General features: G+C 47.4%; 1 protein-coding gene across 1 annotated transcript in view; it reads right to left on the bottom strand.

Moving 5' to 3' along the window:
- Positions 1 to 19,383, bottom strand: part of lrrk1 (leucine-rich repeat kinase 1) — a 231,468-nt gene that overhangs the window by 28,567 nt on the left and 183,518 nt on the right. The window contains exons 26-29 of the mRNA XM_038813623.1: positions 18,257 to 18,454; positions 17,416 to 17,693; positions 11,361 to 11,555; positions 2,734 to 2,885 (exon numbers count right to left, since the gene is read on the bottom strand). Coding sequence (XP_038669551.1) covers positions 2,734 to 2,885; positions 11,361 to 11,555; positions 17,416 to 17,693; positions 18,257 to 18,454 — 823 coding nt within the window. The remainder of the gene's footprint in view (positions 1 to 2,733; positions 2,886 to 11,360; positions 11,556 to 17,415; positions 17,694 to 18,256; positions 18,455 to 19,383) is intronic.

Below are 19,383 nucleotides of genomic sequence, written 5' to 3'. Positions count from 1 at the left end.
CTACAGTATGAGAAGAAATATACCATGTAAGTTTGATGAAAATACTGTGGGATGAAGAGAATCACATATCCAGATTGACAGCAGGACGAGCAGAAATATCCTCCATCTAATTACTGGGAGGTCTTGTGACACAGTGGGTAGTGTCCCTGTCTCTGAACCAGAGACTCCAGGTTCAATTCCCACCCCAGGACTTGATGGTCAAGGAATGTGGCCAAACAGCCTGATTATCAACCGGTAAATCCCCCTCAACCTGCCTATGGCAGGTAGTCAGCATCGGAGAGGCTCCTGGTCAGTTATGCTTGAGGAGGAGTGGCTTCCTCTGGTGACAAGCTGGTGACCCGTTCCAGGAAAGACTAACTATGGACCGGGATGTAAGCATGTGCTTTGCCTTCCTCATGTGTCATTCAGCGTAGGAAGAGGAAATAAGAAATACTGGGAGACCAAACCCAAAGGGCTGAGTTTTAATGAGCCAAAGTGGATGAGGTTTGGGCTATTGCTTGCGACCAGTGAAATTGACAGGAAGCTGCCTCCAACCTGCCAATTTCCACATTTGACTCCATTGCAATAGGCTGCTTGTGAGTAACTGATTCTACCTCGGTGGGTTAGGGTTGATTTCAATATGTTAATCGCTCAATTAGAGTGATATTGTTATGGGTTTTCAACTTTTCCTTTGGGCTCCCAGGTTTCCTGAACTTTCCTCAAACTCACCAAATAGAGCAAGGCGAGAACATGGCAGTAATTGCGGGGGTTGATCCCGTGTCAGGAAAATTCACTTGTAAGTGTTAAATGGATTCAAGTCAGATTGTGAAATATGAAACTAGATAGAGATCCTTTTATTGATAGATGGATCGCAGGATGCAGCAACTCCGCTTCCTATCTACCAATTCAATGTCTCAGCAGGCTGTCTTTATACTCCGGAGTATACCAATAGCAGGCTCTCTTTATAGGAGTTCTAAGTTCTTATTTAAATAATGTCCTTCATCTGTGTATCTTTAACAAACGAATTAAGCTATCGTTAACAATAAGTACCCAATAGGTTTCTTACCTGCACAATTGTCTTCCTCTTTAACATTCCAAATTTCTCCTCACTTGAACTCCTGCCTCTCACCAATTACTTTAAAGTTATATCTATAGATCTAGCTATCTGATTCACCAGTACACTGGTCCCAGTACTGGTGCCGGTGCTCCATGAATTGACACCCATTTCTCCCACACCAATCTTTGAGCCAGATGTTCAACCTGCTCTGCCAAATTGCTTGTGAAGCATGTAGTAATCCAGAGGTTATTGGTTTTCTGGTTCTGCTTTTTAAGTTAGCCACCAGCTACACATGTTCCCTCAGCAGAACCTCTTTCTTCATTCTACCTAAGTTGTTGGCACCCAAGTGCATCCTTGCCCTCCCATTCCAACTTCCTCTCCAGGTCCAAGGAAATGTTCTTAACCCTGGCACCAGGCATGCAACACAGCTGTTTGGATTTGATTTCTTGGCTGCAGAGAACAGTATCAATACCCCCTCACTGTACTACTTTGGATTACATTCCCTTTCATGGCCCTCTGCACCAAGATCCTGTATCAATTTGTTCAGCTCCCCTGCAGTTTTTTCACACTTCCACTCAGGCTTCAAGAATCTCTTCCTTGCACCCAAGCAGCATAAACAGAGTGGAAGTAGAGAAAAACCCATCACTCTTTGGGCAGCACGGTAGCATGGTGGTTAGCATAAATGCTTCACAGCTCCAGGGTCCCAGGTTCGGTTCCCGGCTGGGTCACTGTCTGTGTGGAGTCTGCACGTCCTCCCCGTGTGTGCATAGGTTTCCTCCGGGTGCTCCGGTTTCCTCCCACAGTCCAAAGATGTGCGGGTTAGGTAGATTGGCCATGCTAAATTGCCCGTAGTGTCCTAAAAAGTAAGGTTAAGGGGGGTGGGGTTGTTGGGTTGCGGGTATGGGGTGGATACGTGGGTTTGAGTGGGGTGGTCATTGCTCGGCACAACGTCGAGGGCCGAAGGGCCTGTTCTGTGCTGTACTGTTAATTTAATCTTTGACAAGCTAGAGCAAGTGAGAGGCGTGTAACAGGATTGCACAGCTGAGGCTTTCACTGAGGATCCCAGCCTCTCAGTACATCAGCAATCCGCTCACACCAACACCATTAATTGGGTTTTCTATGCGCTGACTCAAGGTCCACAGTTCCCATTCTTCCATTTAACAAGGTTCATAGATGAGATCATCCCATTGAGCCTCTCTGGAGTACTGATCCTCTGACCCAATCTCCTTCTGAGTGTGACTCCCTGCCCAGAGCTTCAATGAGTCTCTGGGTTTGAGACTGTAACGTCCCAGGTTCTGAATACCCACGTGCACTTTGGGCGGGATTCTCCATTCCGCCAGCCCCTTGTTTCTCGGCCGCGCGCTGTTTGCTGGAAATTGGATTCGATTTTACTGCCGCTTGCCAATAGGATGTCCATTGTGACCACCGCACGCTGCCGGAAGACCCACCGGCAGGGCTGCACTGCCGACGGGAAAATTGAATTGCAAGGACAGGAGAATTCCGGCCTTTGATTCTTCAACCACTGTCCGGTGTCCGGCTGTTGATGTTTGAGGTGCTCAAACATACTGCTCTGTACCTCAAATATACCAACCAAAGCACACAAACTAGACGGGGGAGGTGGGGGACACCAATGGGCACACGCAAAGCATATACTGATTAATCTCCGGATACATTCTATCGAGTTAGCAGAACCATACCTGTCATTTCCTTCTCCATCCCAGAAAATGACTGTTTGCTCGAGTCCCTGCGAAGGGCAGAATGAGCTTTGCCTGCCACACTGCAGCTTATACATGTAGGCCGGAAAACTGGGATCCTGCATCCATCTGAGGGCGGAGCCTGCTGATGGCCGCTAAACAATGAACACACACACACACACAAAAAAAACACAGTTTGGAACAGCTTCCTTTGCTCAGACATTGGTCAACGTAAAATCATAAACCATGAGAGTCAGCGTTTCTCATTTGGAATTCATCGATCTATCCCTAATATCCTGTCCTGAAATCAGGTGGGGTAGCTGTAGAAAATGGAACTGCCCTGTACCATATATGAGACCGAACCCAGGAAACTGGGATCAGGATTGGGAGCTGGAATCCCTCTCAATCCTGCAGGGGAAGTTGTAAAATCCAGAGTTGCTCAGTGATGCAAATATTCCATTTCGTTATCGGCCTTTAGCTCTCTGCCTCTCATCTTCCTGCATTCCTACCTCTGTCTATATATTCATACTCCAATATTGCTGCCACTCTCTCTCACTCCTGCTCTTTCGCCCTTACAGGCCAGTTCCTAATCATATAGAATCATAGAGATGTTACAGCATAGGAGACCATTTGGTTCCTCCTCTCCATGCTGGCTTTCTGTAAGAGCGACTCAGCTACTCCCGCTGTTCTGAGTTTCCCCTGGAACGCTGAAACCTTTCTCTATTCTGCTAATTCTCTTTCAAAACTCATGACTGAATCTGTCTCCACCACACTCACAGGAAATGCATTCCAGATCCTAACCCCTCGCTGTGCAACAATGTTTTTCCTCATCTTGCCTCTGGTTCTAAATCCTTCCACCAAGGAGTTTCTCCCTATCCATCCTGCCCAGACCCCTCCTGATTCTGGACACCTTCATTAATTCTTCCTTCAGCACCCAATCCTATTAGGAGAAGAGCTCCCAATCCAATCTATCCACAGAAGTGAAGGCCCTTAACCCCAGGACCATTCTCATCAATGTTTCCTGCGCTCTGTGGGTGTCGCTGGCTCGACCAGCATTTATTGACCATCTCTAGTGACCCCTGAGAAGGTGGTACGAGCTGCCTTCTTGAACCGCTGCAGTCCTTGTAGGTACACCCACAGTGCTGTTAGGGAGGGAGTTTCAGAATTTTGACCCAGCGACAGTGAAGGAACGGCGAAACACTTCCAAGTCAGGATGGTGTGAGGTTCGAGGGAACCTTGCGAACCTTGGTGTTCCCATGCATCTGTTGCCCTTGTCCTTCTAGTTAATAGAGATCACTGATTTAGAAGGCATTGTCAAAGGAGCCTTGGTGAGTTGCTGCAGTGCATCTTGTAGATGTTACACACTGCTGCCACCGTGCCTCAGTGATGGAGGGAGTGAATGTTGAAGGTGGTGAATGGGGGGGGGGGGGGGGGGCGCAATCAAGGGGTTAATTTGTCCTGGATGGTGTTGGGTTTCTTGAGCATTGTTGGAGCTGCACTCATCCTGGCAAGTGGGGGGTATTCCATCACGCTCCTGACTTGTGCCTTGTAGATGGTGGGCAGGCTTTGAGGAGTCAGGAGGCGAGTTACTTACCTCAATCTCCAGCATCTGACCTACTCTGGTAGCCACAGTATTTATATGTCTGATCCAATTCAGGTTCTGAAAAATGGTTACCATCAGAATGTTGATAGTGAGGATTCAGCAATGGTAATGCCATTTAATGTCAAAGGGAGATGGCTTAGATCTTTGCCTTACAGTTGTGTGGCGAATGTTGCTTGCCTTTTATCAACCCAAGCCTGAATATTGCCCAGATATTGCTGCATCTGGGCACAGACTGCTTCAATATGTGAGGTGCTGAACATTATGCAATTATCAGCGAACATCCCACTTCTAACCTTATGATGGCGGGAAGTTCATTGACGAAGCCACTGAAGATGGTTGGGCCTTGGGCACTATCCTGAGGAACTCCTGCAGTGTTGGCCTGGACCCAAGATGCTCAACCTCCAACAATCACAACTCACTTTCTTTGTGCCAGGCATGATTTCAACCAGTGAAGCTTCCCCCCTAATTCCCATTGATTCCAGTTTAGCTAGGGCTCCTTGATGCCATACTCGGTCAAATGCTGCCTTGATATCAAGGACAGTCATTCTCACCTCACCTCAGCTCTGTTGTCCATATTTGAACCAAGGCTGTAATGGGGTCAGGAACTGAGTGACCCTGGGACAAACTGAGCATCAGTGAGCTGGTTATTGCTGAGTAGCACGGTTGATGACTCCTTCCGCCACTTTGCTGATGAGATGATGGAGAGTAGACTGACAGGGCGGTAATTGGCTGGGTTGGATTTGTCCTGCTTTTTGTGTGCAGGACATACTTGGACAATTTGCCGGGTAGATGCCAGTGTTTTAGCTGTACTGGAACAGCTTGGCTAGGGGCGCAGCAAGTTCTGGAGAACAAGCCTGCAGTATTATTGCTGGAATATTGTAAGGGTCCATAACCTTTGCAGTATCCAATACCTTCAGCCATTGCTTAATTGAAGAGAATTGAATTGGCTGAAGGCTGGCATCAGTGATTCTGGGAACCTCGAGACAAAGCCAAGAGGAATCATGCACTCAGCACTTCTTTGCTTTTGTACTCCATACCTCTACTTACAAAGCCCAGCATCCCGTATGTCTTTAGAACCACTTTCTCAACCTATCCTGTCAGTGATTCATGCACATGTACTGCTGATCCCTCTGCTCCTGCCCCCATTTTAGAATTGTACCCTTTATTTTAATTGCCTTTTCTTGCTCTTCCGAGTAAAATGAATAATTTCACGCTTCTCTGCATCAAATTTCATCTGCCACCTCTCCACCCATTCCATCAACGTCCTCCTCTAACAGTTCACAATGCTTCCACATTTTGTGTCATCTGCAAATTAGTGCCACGTACACCCAAGTCTAGGTCATTAATATAGATCAAGGTAAAGCACTGGGATATCTCTCGCTTTACCTTCTTCCAGGCCAAAGAAACAACCGTTCCTGTCATTCAGCCGATTTTGTATTCATGATGTCACTTTCCCTTTTCGTTTCATGGGCCTCAACTTTGTACGCCGTTGTGTGGCTCTTTATCAAACGCCTTTTGCAAGTCTATGTATACCACATCAGCCACATTACCCTCATCAATCCCCCCTCTGTCACCTCATCAAACAAATTGGTTCAAAACAATTTGTCCTTAACAAATTTGACTTTTATTCATTAACCTATATTTGTCCAGGAGAGTGTTACTTTTCTCCCAGATTATCATTTCTGAACATTTTTCCTCGTCCGAGATTAAACTGACTGGTCTTTGGTTGCTGTGTTAATTGTTTTTTTGAATGAGGGTGTAACATTTTCAACTCTTTAGTTTTCTGACATCACGTCTGTCGCTAAGGGGGAAGGGAATATTATGGCCAGATCTTTGTAATTTTTATCCCAACCTCCCTCAGCCACCTGAAATGCATCTGATCCGGCCTTGGTAAATCAACGTTCAGTACAGCCTACCTTTCTAATACCTCCTGTTTATAAATTTTAACCCATCCAGTGTCTCAGTTCCCTCCTCTTTCACCATAACCTGGGAAACTCCCTGGGGTCCATACATGTTATAGGAAGTGCATTCCACTGGATCGAGGCTCCCCACCATGATACTGTTTATTAGACTTAACTAAACTTGACTGAAATAAACTAAAGGCTGATGAAAAATCTCCCTTGCGCTAATGATACTTCTAGTGCTTTTTTTTTTAAACCTTGCTCCCTGATGTTCAGGCTCACTCTGCTCCACTGCTCACTCCCTGACATCCCTCAGCTACATGCTCTTCACCTCTGACCCTTTGTGACGTTAGATTTAGAAGGTTAATGAGTAAGGACAAGGCAATAGTGCAACTCGGTGAAATGGGGATTGATAACCTGGGTGTGACGAGAAAGTAGAGCATATAAACATTAGACTGCACCAGCAAATAGGGCAAAATGGTGAAAAGACAGAGTTAAAGACTATCTGAATGCTCGTAGTGTTCATAAAAACATGTATCAATTGATCGCCAAGATAGAAATAAATGGCTCTGATTATAGTAGCCATTACAGATACATGGTTACAAGGCGACCAAAGCTGGTAACTGAATATTCAAAGGTTTTTGGCATTTAGGAAAGACAGGGAGAAAGAAAAAAGAAGGGGGTGGCTCTGTAATTAATGATGAGATCAGTTTAATAATGAGAAATGATCTTGGCTTTGAAGATCACGATGTAGCATCTGTTCGGTTGGAGATAAGAAACAGCAAAGGGAAAATGGGTACTTTTTGGAGTAATTTATTGGCCCCTAACAGTAGTTACACTAGAGGGCAGAGTATAAAATAAGAAATAATGGGGGCTTGTGGTTACGGTACTGTAATAATCATGGTTGATTTTATACTTCAGATAGATTTGACAAACCAAATTGGCACAGGTAGCCTGCAGGACGAGTATACAGAATGTATTTGAGACAGTTTTATTGAACAATACGTTCCAGAACCAACCAAGGAACTAGCTATTTTAGACCCGGTAAGGTGTAATGAGGCAGGATTAATTAATGATCGATTACTCAAGGATCCTCTCGGCAAATGTGTCAAGGCATGTTATAATTTCACATTCATTGAAGATGAGAAACTTGGTTCGGAAACTAGTGTCTTAAACTTGAATATAGGCAATTGCAGAGGTATGAAGACCGAATTGGCCACAGTGGATTTGGAAATAGGTTTAAAGGGTAAAAGGGAAGGCAGTAGAGAAGCAATGGCTCACATTTAAGGAGTTATTCCATAACCCTCAACAAAGATACATTCCATTGAGAAAGACACAACAAAAAGGAAAGACTAATGGAGGAAGTTAAGGATGGTCTCAAATTGAATGGAAAGGTGTATAATGCTGTGAAGATTAGTGGTAGGCAAGAAGATTTTACTTTAGAAAGGAGCAAGGGATGACTAAAAAAAAAGAGGGAAGAAATTAGAATGAGAGTGAACTAGTAAGGAACATAAAGAAAGTATGAGCTTCTACAAGCACGACCATTTGAATGGCAGATCTAGAGCCAACGTGGTTGCTGCATCAGATTTAAAGGACCTGAACTTTCTAACTGCAGAATAAGAACGAACGTGGTCCCTTACTTATCGCTGCGTCTTTTCTTGCTGTGGTGTTCTTAGTGTTGCTAATTTTAGGATGGTTGGCGTATTGTTCACAAAGACCACAAATAGCTTTAAATTGAACAACGCAATACATTTATTAACACTACTAATTTGGATTCAACACTTACTCCTAGATAATAGTTGATAATAAACATATAATCAACACTCATCTACTCCTAATCTCTACACTACTATATTAACTATGATCTGCTCTCACGCACACTATCTTTCCTTCAGTCTGTTCTCGAGCTTTCTCCTCAACCGCTCACCCATGTCTTATATACTTGTACATCTAGCTCCCTCTAGTGGTTGATTTAGACATTTCATTAACCCTGGCAGTTCTTACATTTCTGGTAATGTCACACTCTCTACCCTGTAAAGTGCTTTGGAATGTTTTTGCCACATTATGAATGTCAGTTGTGAGGCGGTGCGCCAACTGAGAGGAGCAAGGGGTGCAGTTTATGAACATGGAGATAAGGTATGTTAGCAGGTCAGCTCCGGAGGGAGGCAGCGGTAAGGGAAATTGTTCAGGTGAGGGATAGGCAGGGAAGTTGGTGGTGGCTCCGAATCTGATAAACAAGGTTTTTGAGGATTTTATGAGATGTTGTACAGGTCAGAGCCACCTGGGGGAGACCGGAAGATGCAGGAATTTCTAGATGGGTTGGAGTACCCGAGGCTAGGGGAGGGGGACAGGGCTACATTAGAAGGAGCAATAGTGGAGCAGGAGATAAAGGATGCGATTGGGAGGATGCAGTTGAGGAAGGTGGCAGGGCCGGATGGGTTTCTGGTGGAATATTATAAAAAATTCAAGGATAAGCTGGCACTCCTGATGGTGGTGATGTTTGAAGAGGCGATAGGGAAGGGGGTACTGCCACAAACCTTGGGGCAGGCATCGATTTCACTGTTGCTAAAAAAAGGTAAGGATCAGACGGAGTGTGGGTCGTATAGGCCCATATCACTTCTGACCGTGGACGCAAAGGTATTGGCAAAGGTACTGGCGGGTAGGCTGGAGGAGTGCCTCCTGAAGGTGATAGGTGAGGATCAGGCGGGGTTCGTGAGAGGGAGGCAGCCCGTTTCAAATGTTAGAAGGGTATTGAACGTGGTTATGGCACCGGCAGAGGGGAAGGAAACAGAGGTGGTTGTGGCATTGGACGCTGAGAAGGTGTTTGACCGGGTAGAATGGGGGTTCTGGAGCGGTTTGGGATTAGACCAAGATTTGTGAACTGGGTGAAGCTATTATATAAGGAGCCGAGGGCGAGTGTCCGCACAAACAACATCAGCTCGAGATACTTTTCTCTCCACTGTGGGACTATGCAGGGATGTCCTATGTCCCCCCTGCCGTTTGCACTCGCAATTGAGCCGTAGGCCATCGCATTAAGAAGTTCGGGGGTATGGAAAGGAATAGTGTGGGGGAAATAGAGCATAGGGTGTCCTTATATGCCAATGACTTGCTGTTATATGTGTCAGAACCAAGTGTGTCGATAGGGGGAATATTGGAGCTGCTTCGAGTGTTTGGGTCTTTCTCGGGGAAAAAGTAAATCTAGACAAGAGTGAGTATTTTGTGGTGTCTCGGCCGGGGGTGGGGGAAGGGGTTGGGGGGGGCTGCCATTCCGTAGGGCAGGGACTCACTTTAGGTACCTGGGGGTGCAGGTTGCCCGGGAGTTGGGGCGGTGGGGGGGGGGGCTCCACAGGTACAACATTTCTAGTTTGGTGGGGAGGATGAAAGCTGATGTGGCAAGGTGGGATGGTCTCCCTCTGTCACTGGCGGGTCGGGTACAGGCGGTTAAAATGAACGTGTTGCTGCGACGTTTGTTTATTTTTCAATGCCTACTGATTTTCCTGCCAAAGACTTTTTTCAGAGAGATTGAGGGAAGGATTACCTCGTTTATATGGGGAGGGAAGGTGGCCAGAGTTAGAAAGGTGCTGCGACAGAGGGGAAGGCAGGCAGGGTTTGGGTCTTCCAAACCTGATGTATTACTGCTGGGTGGCGAATGTGAAGAAGGTGCGGAGCTGGATCAGAGGGGTTGATTCCCAGTGGGTCAGAATGGAGGAGAGTCTGTGCAGGAGGTCGGGACTAAAAGCACTAGCAACAGCGGCTCCCGATAGCTCCGGGGAAATACTCAGGGAGTCCGGTATGAATAGCTTCATTGAGAATTTGGAGGCAGTTTCAGCAACACATTTGGTTGGGGCTGGGGTCAAGGGAAATGCCGATTCGGGGGAACCACAGATTTGAGCCAGGGAGGTGGGATGGAAATTTTCAGAAATGGGAGGAGAAGGGATTAAGACACTAAAAGATTTGTTTCTTAGGGGTCGGTTTGCAGGATTGAAGGAGTTGGAAGCGAAGTATGGGCTGGAGCAGGAGAAATGTTTCGACACATGCAGGTTCGAGATTTTGCCAGGAAGGAGATACAGAACTTCCCGAAGGAACCAGCTTCCACGTTGCTGGAGGAGGTGCTGACAGCAAGGAAGGAAACTGGAGAAGGTGACAGTGTCAGCGGTGTACGGAGCTATGTTGGAAAAGGATAAGGTGCCACTGGAAGGGATCAAAGCAAAGTGGAAGGAAGAGTTGGGATAGGTTATGGAGGAGGGGTTATGGTGTGAGGTGCTGTGGAGAGTGAATGCCTCCACCTCATGCGCGAGGTTGGGGCTGATACAGCTGAAGGTGGTATACAGAGCACACCTCACGAGGGCGAGGATGAGCCGATTCTTTGAAGGAGCAGAAGATGTGTGTGAACGTTGCGGTGGTTGGGGGGGGCGGGGGGGGGGGGGGGGGGGGGGGGCGCTAATCACGTTCATATGTTTTGGTCCTGTCCAAAGCTGGAAGATTATTGGAAGGAGGTTTTTAGGGTAATTTCTAAAGTGGTGCACGTGAAACTGGACCCGGGCCCTCGGGAGGCCATATTCGGGGTGTCAGACCAGCCGGGGTTGGAAACAGGTGCGGAGGCAGATGTTGTAGTCTTTGCCTCGTTGATCGCCCGAAGGCGGATCCTGATGGGTTGGAGAGCAATCTCTCCACCCTGTGCCCTGGCGTGGCGGGGGGACCTGTTGAAATTCTTGATTCTTGAGAAGGTTAAGTTTGAACTGAGGGGAAGAATGGAGGGGTTCTACAATTCATGGGCATTATTCATTATGCACTTTCAAGAACTGGATAACATCGAACATTAGTTGGGGCGTGTGGGTGGGAGGGTTGGGGGGAGGGGGGCTGTGTGTGTTAACGGCGACTATGGGTGATCCCCAATTCCTTTTTGTCATTTATTTGTGTGAACATGCGGGCTAATGTTTGGGGCTTGGTGGGAGGATGGGATCATTGTTATTGATATGGGGATTGACATATTTGTTACTGATTATTGTTTATTGTTGGTAGGTGTAAATTAGGGAGAAAATGTGAAAAAAGGAGAATAAAAAATATAAACAAAAAAAAAATGAATGTCAGTTGTTGACCTTTCACCTTACTGCTCTGTTCTTTACCTTTTCAGGCTTTGTGTCCCAGCACTCTGTCATCAGATTGTGCATTCTATGGAACTGCACCTGCTCCAGGGTTCCCAGTGAAGGTCGCACGCCTTTGGCCAGCTTTTTAGCAATCTGTGCCTGGTGTTGCCCAAGGACTGGCCGTTGCCCAGACAGCAACTCATACAGGACCATTCCATATGAAAACATGTCAACCTTAAAAACAATAAAGCGTGGATTTATTTGTCAGAGTGGTTGTTAAATTTATGCCATTCTCATTTACTCTCTATTCATCAACAGCAATTGATACTGTCACAGAATTGTTCAATTTTTTTATCCATTCCTTTAGGGTTAATTTTTTTTGTAACCTGTTTGTTTTTAATCTTTATTGTTCAAAGACGTCTTTAGTTTCTGTAATTCAGATTATTCCTGCTACTGAGCTCCTTGTCAAACATCTTTGAAAGTTTGTACATTTGATCTGCTGTCAAGTAAGATTTGTTACTTCAGCTGGAGGTTTACAAAGTCTTACAAGGGCCGGATAGTGTTTCTGTAAAATTCATTCATGGGATAAGGGCTTCATTGGTACATCCTCAATGCTGTTACAGAGGGAAAACCAGGATTTTGACTTGGAGGGTGGTGGTTTTCCCAGGTATCTGCTGCTCTTGTCCTTCAGGTAGTTGTCACGGGTTTGGAAGGGATTGTCTTCGGAGGCTTGGTGAGTTCCTGAAGTGCATCTTGTAGATGTACATTGGAGATGGAGGGAGTGAATGTATGCAGATAGGGTGCGAATCAAGCAGGCTGCTTTGTCCTGGGTGATGCTGAGCTTCTTAAGTGTTGTTGGAGCTGCGCTCATCCAGGCAAGTGGAGAGTATTCCTTCATACTCCTGATTTGTGCCTTGTAGGTGGTGGACATGCCTTGGGGAGTCACGGGGTGAGTTACCTGCTGCAGGATTTCTAGCCTCTGACCTGCTCTTGTAGCCATAATATTTAAATGGCTAGTGCACAGAATGAAGATGGTCGATAGCTTTAAATTCCTGGGGGTCACCATCACCAACAGTCTGTCCTGGTCCACTCACGTTGATGCAACGGTCAAGAAAGGCCAACAACGTCTCTACTTCCTATAGAAGCTAAAGAAATTTGGCATGTCTGCATCAACTCTCACAAACTTTTACAGATGTGTGATAGAGAGCATCCTATCTGGCTGCATCACAGCCTGGTATGGCAACTGCTCGGCCCAAGATTGCAAGAAACTGCAGACTGTGTTGAACTCAGCACGACACATCTCACAAGCTTGCCACCCCCACATTGACTCTGTCTACACCTCCCGCTGCCTCAGGAAGGCAGACAGCATTATCAGAGACCCCTCCTACCCAGGCATTGCCTTCTTCCAGATCCTTCCATCAGGCAGAAGGTACAGAAGTCTGAAGACTCGCACATCCAGACATAGGAACAGCTTCTTCCCCACAGCTACAAGACCCCTTAATGACTCCCCCCTCGGACTGATCTGTTCCCTGTAAGAACACTATTCACGGTGCCCTGTGCTGCTCTTGCTCATGTATTTGCTTTGTTTGGCCCCTTGTTCCACACTGTAACCAATCACGTTTGTCATTGTTCTCTCTTGTGTCTACTATGTACGTACTGTGTACGTTCCTCGGCCCCAGAAAAATACTTTTTACTGTACTTCGGTACATGTGACAATAAATCAAATCAAATCAAAGGTTGGAGAACCGTGAAACCTCGCTTTGAGTCCCTGACACACTGCTGGGAAGCAATAAAGGAGAACACCAAAAGGAGCAGACCCCAAGGGTTGAAAGAGCCTCCCTGCTCTTATAATCTCTGCCACGACTGATAAAGGCAAGTGTCCCATAAACCTTCGGAACTGCCCTATTAACCTGTTCTGCTGCCTTCAGGGATCTGTGGACAACCACCCTAAGACCCATCTGTTCCTCTGAGCTTCCTAGTGTCCTGCCATTCCTGAGTACTCCCTTGTCAGGTTACTCCTTCCAAAGTGCATCACCTCGCACTTTTTAGGGTTAAATCCCATCTGCCACTGATCGACCCATCTGTCCTGTCTGTCAATATCCCCCTGTAATCTAAGACCTTCTTCCTCACTATTAACCACCTGGCCATCTTCGTGTCAAGTTGTACAGATTGCAGGAGGTTCAAGAGATAAAGAGATAGAGAGGCGGTGAGAGAGATAGGGAGAAGGTTAGAGTAATGGGGGGACATAAGAGTGATAGGGAGGAGATAAGAGTGATAGGGAGGAGATAAGAGTGATAGGGAGGAGATAAGAGTGATAGAAAGAGGTTACGGAAGTAGGGAGAGTGTTAGATAGGGAAGTTGTTAGAGGATAGAAAGGAAATGAGAGGGATGGGAAGGAGGTTATAGTGAAAGGGAGGAGGTGAGAGAGATAGGGAGGAGTTTAGAGGGATAGAGATGGTGCCAGAGAGATAGGGAGGGGGGTAGAGTTATAGGGTGGAGGTTAGGGTGAAAGGGAAGAGGTGGGAGAGACAGAGAAGAGATGAGAGAGATAGGGGGAAACTTAGAGGTATTGAGGTGGTGCTAAATATATAGGGAGGGGTTTAGAGTGAATGGGAAGAGGTTAGACTGATAGGGAGAAGGTGAGAGGGACAGAGAGGAGGTTAGGATGAAAGGGGGGAGGTTAGGATGAAAGGAAGGTTAGGGTGAAAGGGGAGAGGTGAGAGAGATATGGCGGAGGTTAGAGGGAGAGATGGTGCTAGATATATCGGAAAGGGGTTAGAGGTAATTGGGAGGAGGTTAGAACGATAGGGAGGAGATGAGAGAGATAGAGAGGAGGTTAGGATGAAAGGGAGGAGGTTAAGGTAAAAGGGAGTTGAGAGAGATAGGGAGGAGGTTGGAGGGACAGTATAGTGCTAGAGAGATAGGGGGCACGATCTAATGGAAAAGTTTCTAAGCGTATTTGTGGGTTTTGCTGGAGATCCCAGCGGCTCTGTCAGCAAGTTACCCACTGCTATCTAACCACATTCAGGGCGCAAATTAACTAAATGGGCACAAAGTACCATGGTGAGCATGTTTAGCCACGCATTTCCCGGCACTCACAGCGCCAAGAAACACACTATTAAATGTCACTTGGGTTAGATAGAGAGCCTTAGCGGGGAAAGCGTGGCCAAAGCTGAACATATCCCTATTTTATCCACACAGTAGCTCCGCTCACCAGAAATGTTCATCACCGGGGAGTTGATCTCAGTGGCCAGACTGGCTCCTCAGAGATTGGGCCGCCATTTTGAAAGGGTGCCCCCGTCTCTAAGTGAGGTTGCAGGTTTCCCACATCCCCCCACCCATGGGCAATGTCACCCCCCACCCAGGGCATTACCTCACACCCGCCCAAGTGATGACACCCCGTTATGGGTTTGCTGAGGGACCCCCCTTTTCAGGCCTTCCCACCCCCTCCTTTCAGGCCCCCCCTTGCAGTACCCCATTCTTCACCCCCTCAACCTTCCGGAAGCCATTTCATTCCGGCCCTGTACCCCCCAACCCCCTCCAACCTCCTCTCATGGGCATGTCCCCCTCAAGCCGTGACCTTTGGCAGTACCACCTTGGGGAGTTTCACAATGACCGCGTTGGCAAGATCACGGCCCACATTCAACGGCTCGAGGTTCTCGCCATTACTGGCTCCCTCGCCATGTAAATTGTCCTACTCGCGCCTTAGCAGCTCACTGCTAAAAAGGAGGAGCTGCTTTTAAGCGCTCCCTCACCACTCATTCCTAGTCAACAAACAAGCATGGCTGTACTAGACCTGCTCCATGCGATGGGAATGCTTCTTGACGCGGGAAGAATGGCGGGGACCCTGTTCTCTTGAGGGGGTCAGAGGACCAGCAACAGGGTCAGCAATGCTGCCTGGGAGGCAGTGGCAGCCAGTTCGGGCAGCATGACCAGGAGGACCGTCATCCAATGTCGGAAGACGACCAACAACCTCCACTGAGCTGCAAGCGTAAGTACCACCTCTCTCCTGGCATCAGTTCTGCCTGCCACCCCTCATACAAAACACCCTGCCCCCCCAATCCATTGGGTGATGCCTCGTACCCTCCACACATCCGATCTTCGTGCTTGTTCCTCAGAACCCCCTGGCACCCACTTGCACAACCCTGCCATGTCCAGGTTTGGTGCCCACGCAATGCCATCTGCTATAAAGCAACTTGACCCATCAAGCATGCGGCTCACAATGCCCTTTTTTTGTCCTCGCAGGAGAAGATAGTCCATAATAAGTGGGAAAGGGCCAAGACGGGGAGCGGAATTCTGGAGATTTGAGTCTCACTCGCTATGAGGAATGTACCGTGGAAATCACGGGGTTGCCCAAGGAGAGAGCAGACACTGACAGCGAGATTTCCCTGTGCCAGAGAGTTGCCCCTTCACCCAGATGACCTGTCTTGAGTGAGTTGGTCATGTCAGCCAAAATGATCCTTCCCTATCACTGACCCCATGTTTATTGTCTCGCAGGATCACCATCTGATGGGCCGGGTCACCCAGAGTCATATCCCCCGCCTCACCACACAAGAGAACACGTCGGAGGAGAGCTCTGAGGAGACGACCATCGAAGCAGCATAGCTTTCACCCGCATCCTCCACCAATTCAGAGACACACACCTCAGTGGGCAACATTAGTGGACAAGCTTCTGGGACACAATCTGGTGAGCACCACACAGTTGCTGATGCACGTCAGGTGGGGACAGGAACATCCAAGGGAGTCAGCAGTCGGAGGTTTGCTGAATCCCAGGAATCAGCTGGGTCCCAGTCAGATGCCGAGCCTCTGGACAAGGTTCTCCCAGAGCTGATGCAGATGAAAGGACACAGCTGTGAGATTCAGAAGGGGGTTTCAGTGACATTCCAGCAATTGCAGGGTTGTTGGAGGAGCCTAAAAGTCTGCAGGCACATGAAATAGTGCTAGAAATGCGTGGCACTGAGGCCAAGACTGATGGAGTAGCGACCGAGTGGAAAACCTGGCGCACAATGTCTGGTCTGGAGTGGTGGTGTCTAAGGCAAGATTCAGACTGTGACGGCCATGGTTGAGGGCCTCGGCATCATGTCCCAGACCATGTGGACATTGCAGAGGCACTGCAGTGCATGGCCTAGTCACTGAGGAACATTATAGAATCTACAGTGCAGAAGGAGGCCATTCGGCCCATTGAGTCTGCGCTGGCCCTTTTTTGCAAAGAGCACCCTGCCTAAGCCTACACACCTCCACCCTATCCCTGTAACCCAACCCAACCTTTTTGGACACTAAGGGGCAATTTAGCATGGCCAATCCACCGAACCTGCACATCTTTGGACTGTGGGAGGAAACCGGAGCACCCGGCGGAAACCCACGCAGACACAGTGAGAAAGTGCAAACTCCGCACAGACAGTGACCCAAGCCGGGAATCGAACCTGAGACCCTGGAGCTGTGAAGCAACTGTGCTAACCACTGTGCTACCGTGCTGCCCTATTGCTGAGAGCGTCGACACCATGGTTTCCACAGGTTGGGGAGACTAGAACCGAAGGCATAGCCTCAGGCTGAAGGGATGATCTTTTAAAAGTGAGATGAGGAGGACTTTCTTCAGCCAGAGAATGATCAATCTGTGTAACTCATTGCCATAGAAGGCTATGGAGGCCAAGTCACTAAGTGTCTTCAAGATAGAGATAGGTAGGTTCTTGATTCTTGAGGGGATCAGGGGTTACGAGGAGGGGAAGGGAGATGCAGGAGAATGGGGATAAGAAACATATCAGCCATGGTTGAATGGAAGAGCAGACTTGATGGGCTGAATGGCCTAATTCTGCTCCTATATCTTGTGGTCTTCACAGCCAGCAAGTGGGTGAACCAGTTTACGTTAGCTGCAGAGGGCCAGGAGCATTGTGCTCTGTTTGGCTCCCAGCACAAACCCTGTTGAGCAGCTCTCCCACTATTCCCCCAGCAGAGCAGGGCGTGCAATGCAGCGGAAGAATCCCCCCCAATAATGATGCAGTTCTGAGTACTGTGGCCGGAGTCTGATGTTGAAATTGCAAAATGTTAGCTGCTCAGGAACTAATATCGCTGCGTGCAAACAAGTTCTGTTTCATACCTTTTCGTCATAAACAATTCCAGGCATGACTTCTGGTGCCTGATATCCAGGGGTACCTTCAACACCAAGAGCTCCTTGATGGTACGACTGACGAGATATCCCATAATCGGACAGCTTCACATTCACTGGCTCTGTCAGTTCCAGAGTCCAAACTAAAACGTTATCGGACTTCAGGTCACAGAAGATGATGTTTTTTTTGTGAAGATAGGCCAAGCCAACAGCAATCTGATAGGCAATTCTGTGAGTTAGCATGTGTCCCAGGGGTATAAACAAGGTGTCTGTTCGAAAGAGAATAATTGTTTTACACTTACATCATGAGTAATCTGCAGTTCATTTCAGATAGCTATCCTTTCACATTGTGATAGAAATTAAAATTAGGGTAAATCATGAAACTCTATTATTCAATAATGGGATCTACACCATGTCCTGCTTAAAATCTGCTTCTAATTTTCCCTTTGTTCAATACTGTTTTAGATTTAGCGTTTACTCCTCAATCTCTTCACATTTTACCCCATTTTCCCGATAGTTATTTTTTGGATTTATTAATAAATTTAGAGCACCCAATTCGTTTTATCCAATTAAGGGGCTATTTAGCGTGGCCAATCCACCTACCTTGCACATATTTGTGTGTTGTGGGGGTGAGACCCACGCAGACACGGGGAGAATGTGCAAACTCCACATGGACAGTGACCCGGGGCCGGGATCGAACCCGGGTCCTCAGCGCCGTGAGGCAGCAGTGCTAACCACTGAGCCACCGTGCCACCCCTTCCAGATAGTTTCTGACTCTCCAAGGGTGTATTGTGCCTGATTCACTCTATGCCAAAGTATTTTTCACTCTTACCTTTTGAATATTCAGTCAGCACAGTATTGAGACTGCCCATTGGAGCCAGCTCCAAGGCAAAGCAAAGTGGGTGAATACTAATGCCAATCAGAGACACAATGCACGGGTGCTGCAAGGAATGAAGCAGGCTGGCCTCCTGACGGAACTCAGAGAAATTACGCAATGCCTCCATAGCTTCCAGGTGCCTGAACATTGAATCTGAAATGGAAGATTAAAAAGGTAACTTTCGCCAGTTATGTTAAAGTGGACAACAGAGACAAAGTCAGCTTCCAGGGCTTTGGCTTTTGTTAAATTCGTCTTTTTTCTTTCTCCAAGCCACACACCATACTGACTTGGAAATAAATCACCATCCCTCCATCATCACTGGGCCCAGATCCTGAAACTCCCTTCCTAACTGCACTGTGGGTGTACCAACACCACATGGACCACAGAAGTTCAAAATGGCGGCTCATCACCATCTTCTCAAAGGCAATTATGAGGCCGGCAACAAATGCTGTTCGAGCCAAGAGTGTCCAAACTTTGTCAATGACTTAAAAGCATTCCCATACTGCCAACCTTTCGTGTTCAACATCCCTCAGTGCTAAATGTTACCATTTAAGGTCTGTCATTGCTAACTCTTATTATTATAGATTTTCACTGTATGTTCATGTACTTCATATGTAATCGGTGGGATTTTCCTCGCAAATCGCAGTGAAACGAGCAGCCCGCCATTGGGCACGGTGGGATCTCCTGGTCTGGTTGTCAACAGGGCTTCCTGTAGAATGTACCCCTTGCCACTGGAAAACCCGCAGTGGGGGTTTGGCGTCATCGACAGGAGTGGAAGGTCTGGTCAATACCTCTCATTGCGCACAGACAATAGTTAATATCCCTAAAATGCTAATCATCAACATTTTTGATCTCCCAATGCTAACCTTCAATTATACATTTTGGACCATAACTTCCTGGTTCCTCAGCGTCAGATTTGGGGGAAACCCCAATGATGTGCCAGGGGATCCCTCTTGGAAGTTCCCACATAAGGATTTACCCAGCAATTGGCCAGTAGGGCTAACTTCCACTGGGAGGGATGACTTGCGTGGGGAACCATCCGACAGAAGCTATTTAGAATCATCACAGAATCATAACAATCA

Source organism: Scyliorhinus canicula, chromosome 12, assembly GCF_902713615.1.
Source record: "Scyliorhinus canicula chromosome 12, sScyCan1.1, whole genome shotgun sequence".
NCBI classification, from domain to species: domain Eukaryota; kingdom Metazoa; phylum Chordata; class Chondrichthyes; order Carcharhiniformes; family Scyliorhinidae; genus Scyliorhinus; species Scyliorhinus canicula.
This window is presented reverse-complemented; position numbering and strand designations above follow the sequence as displayed.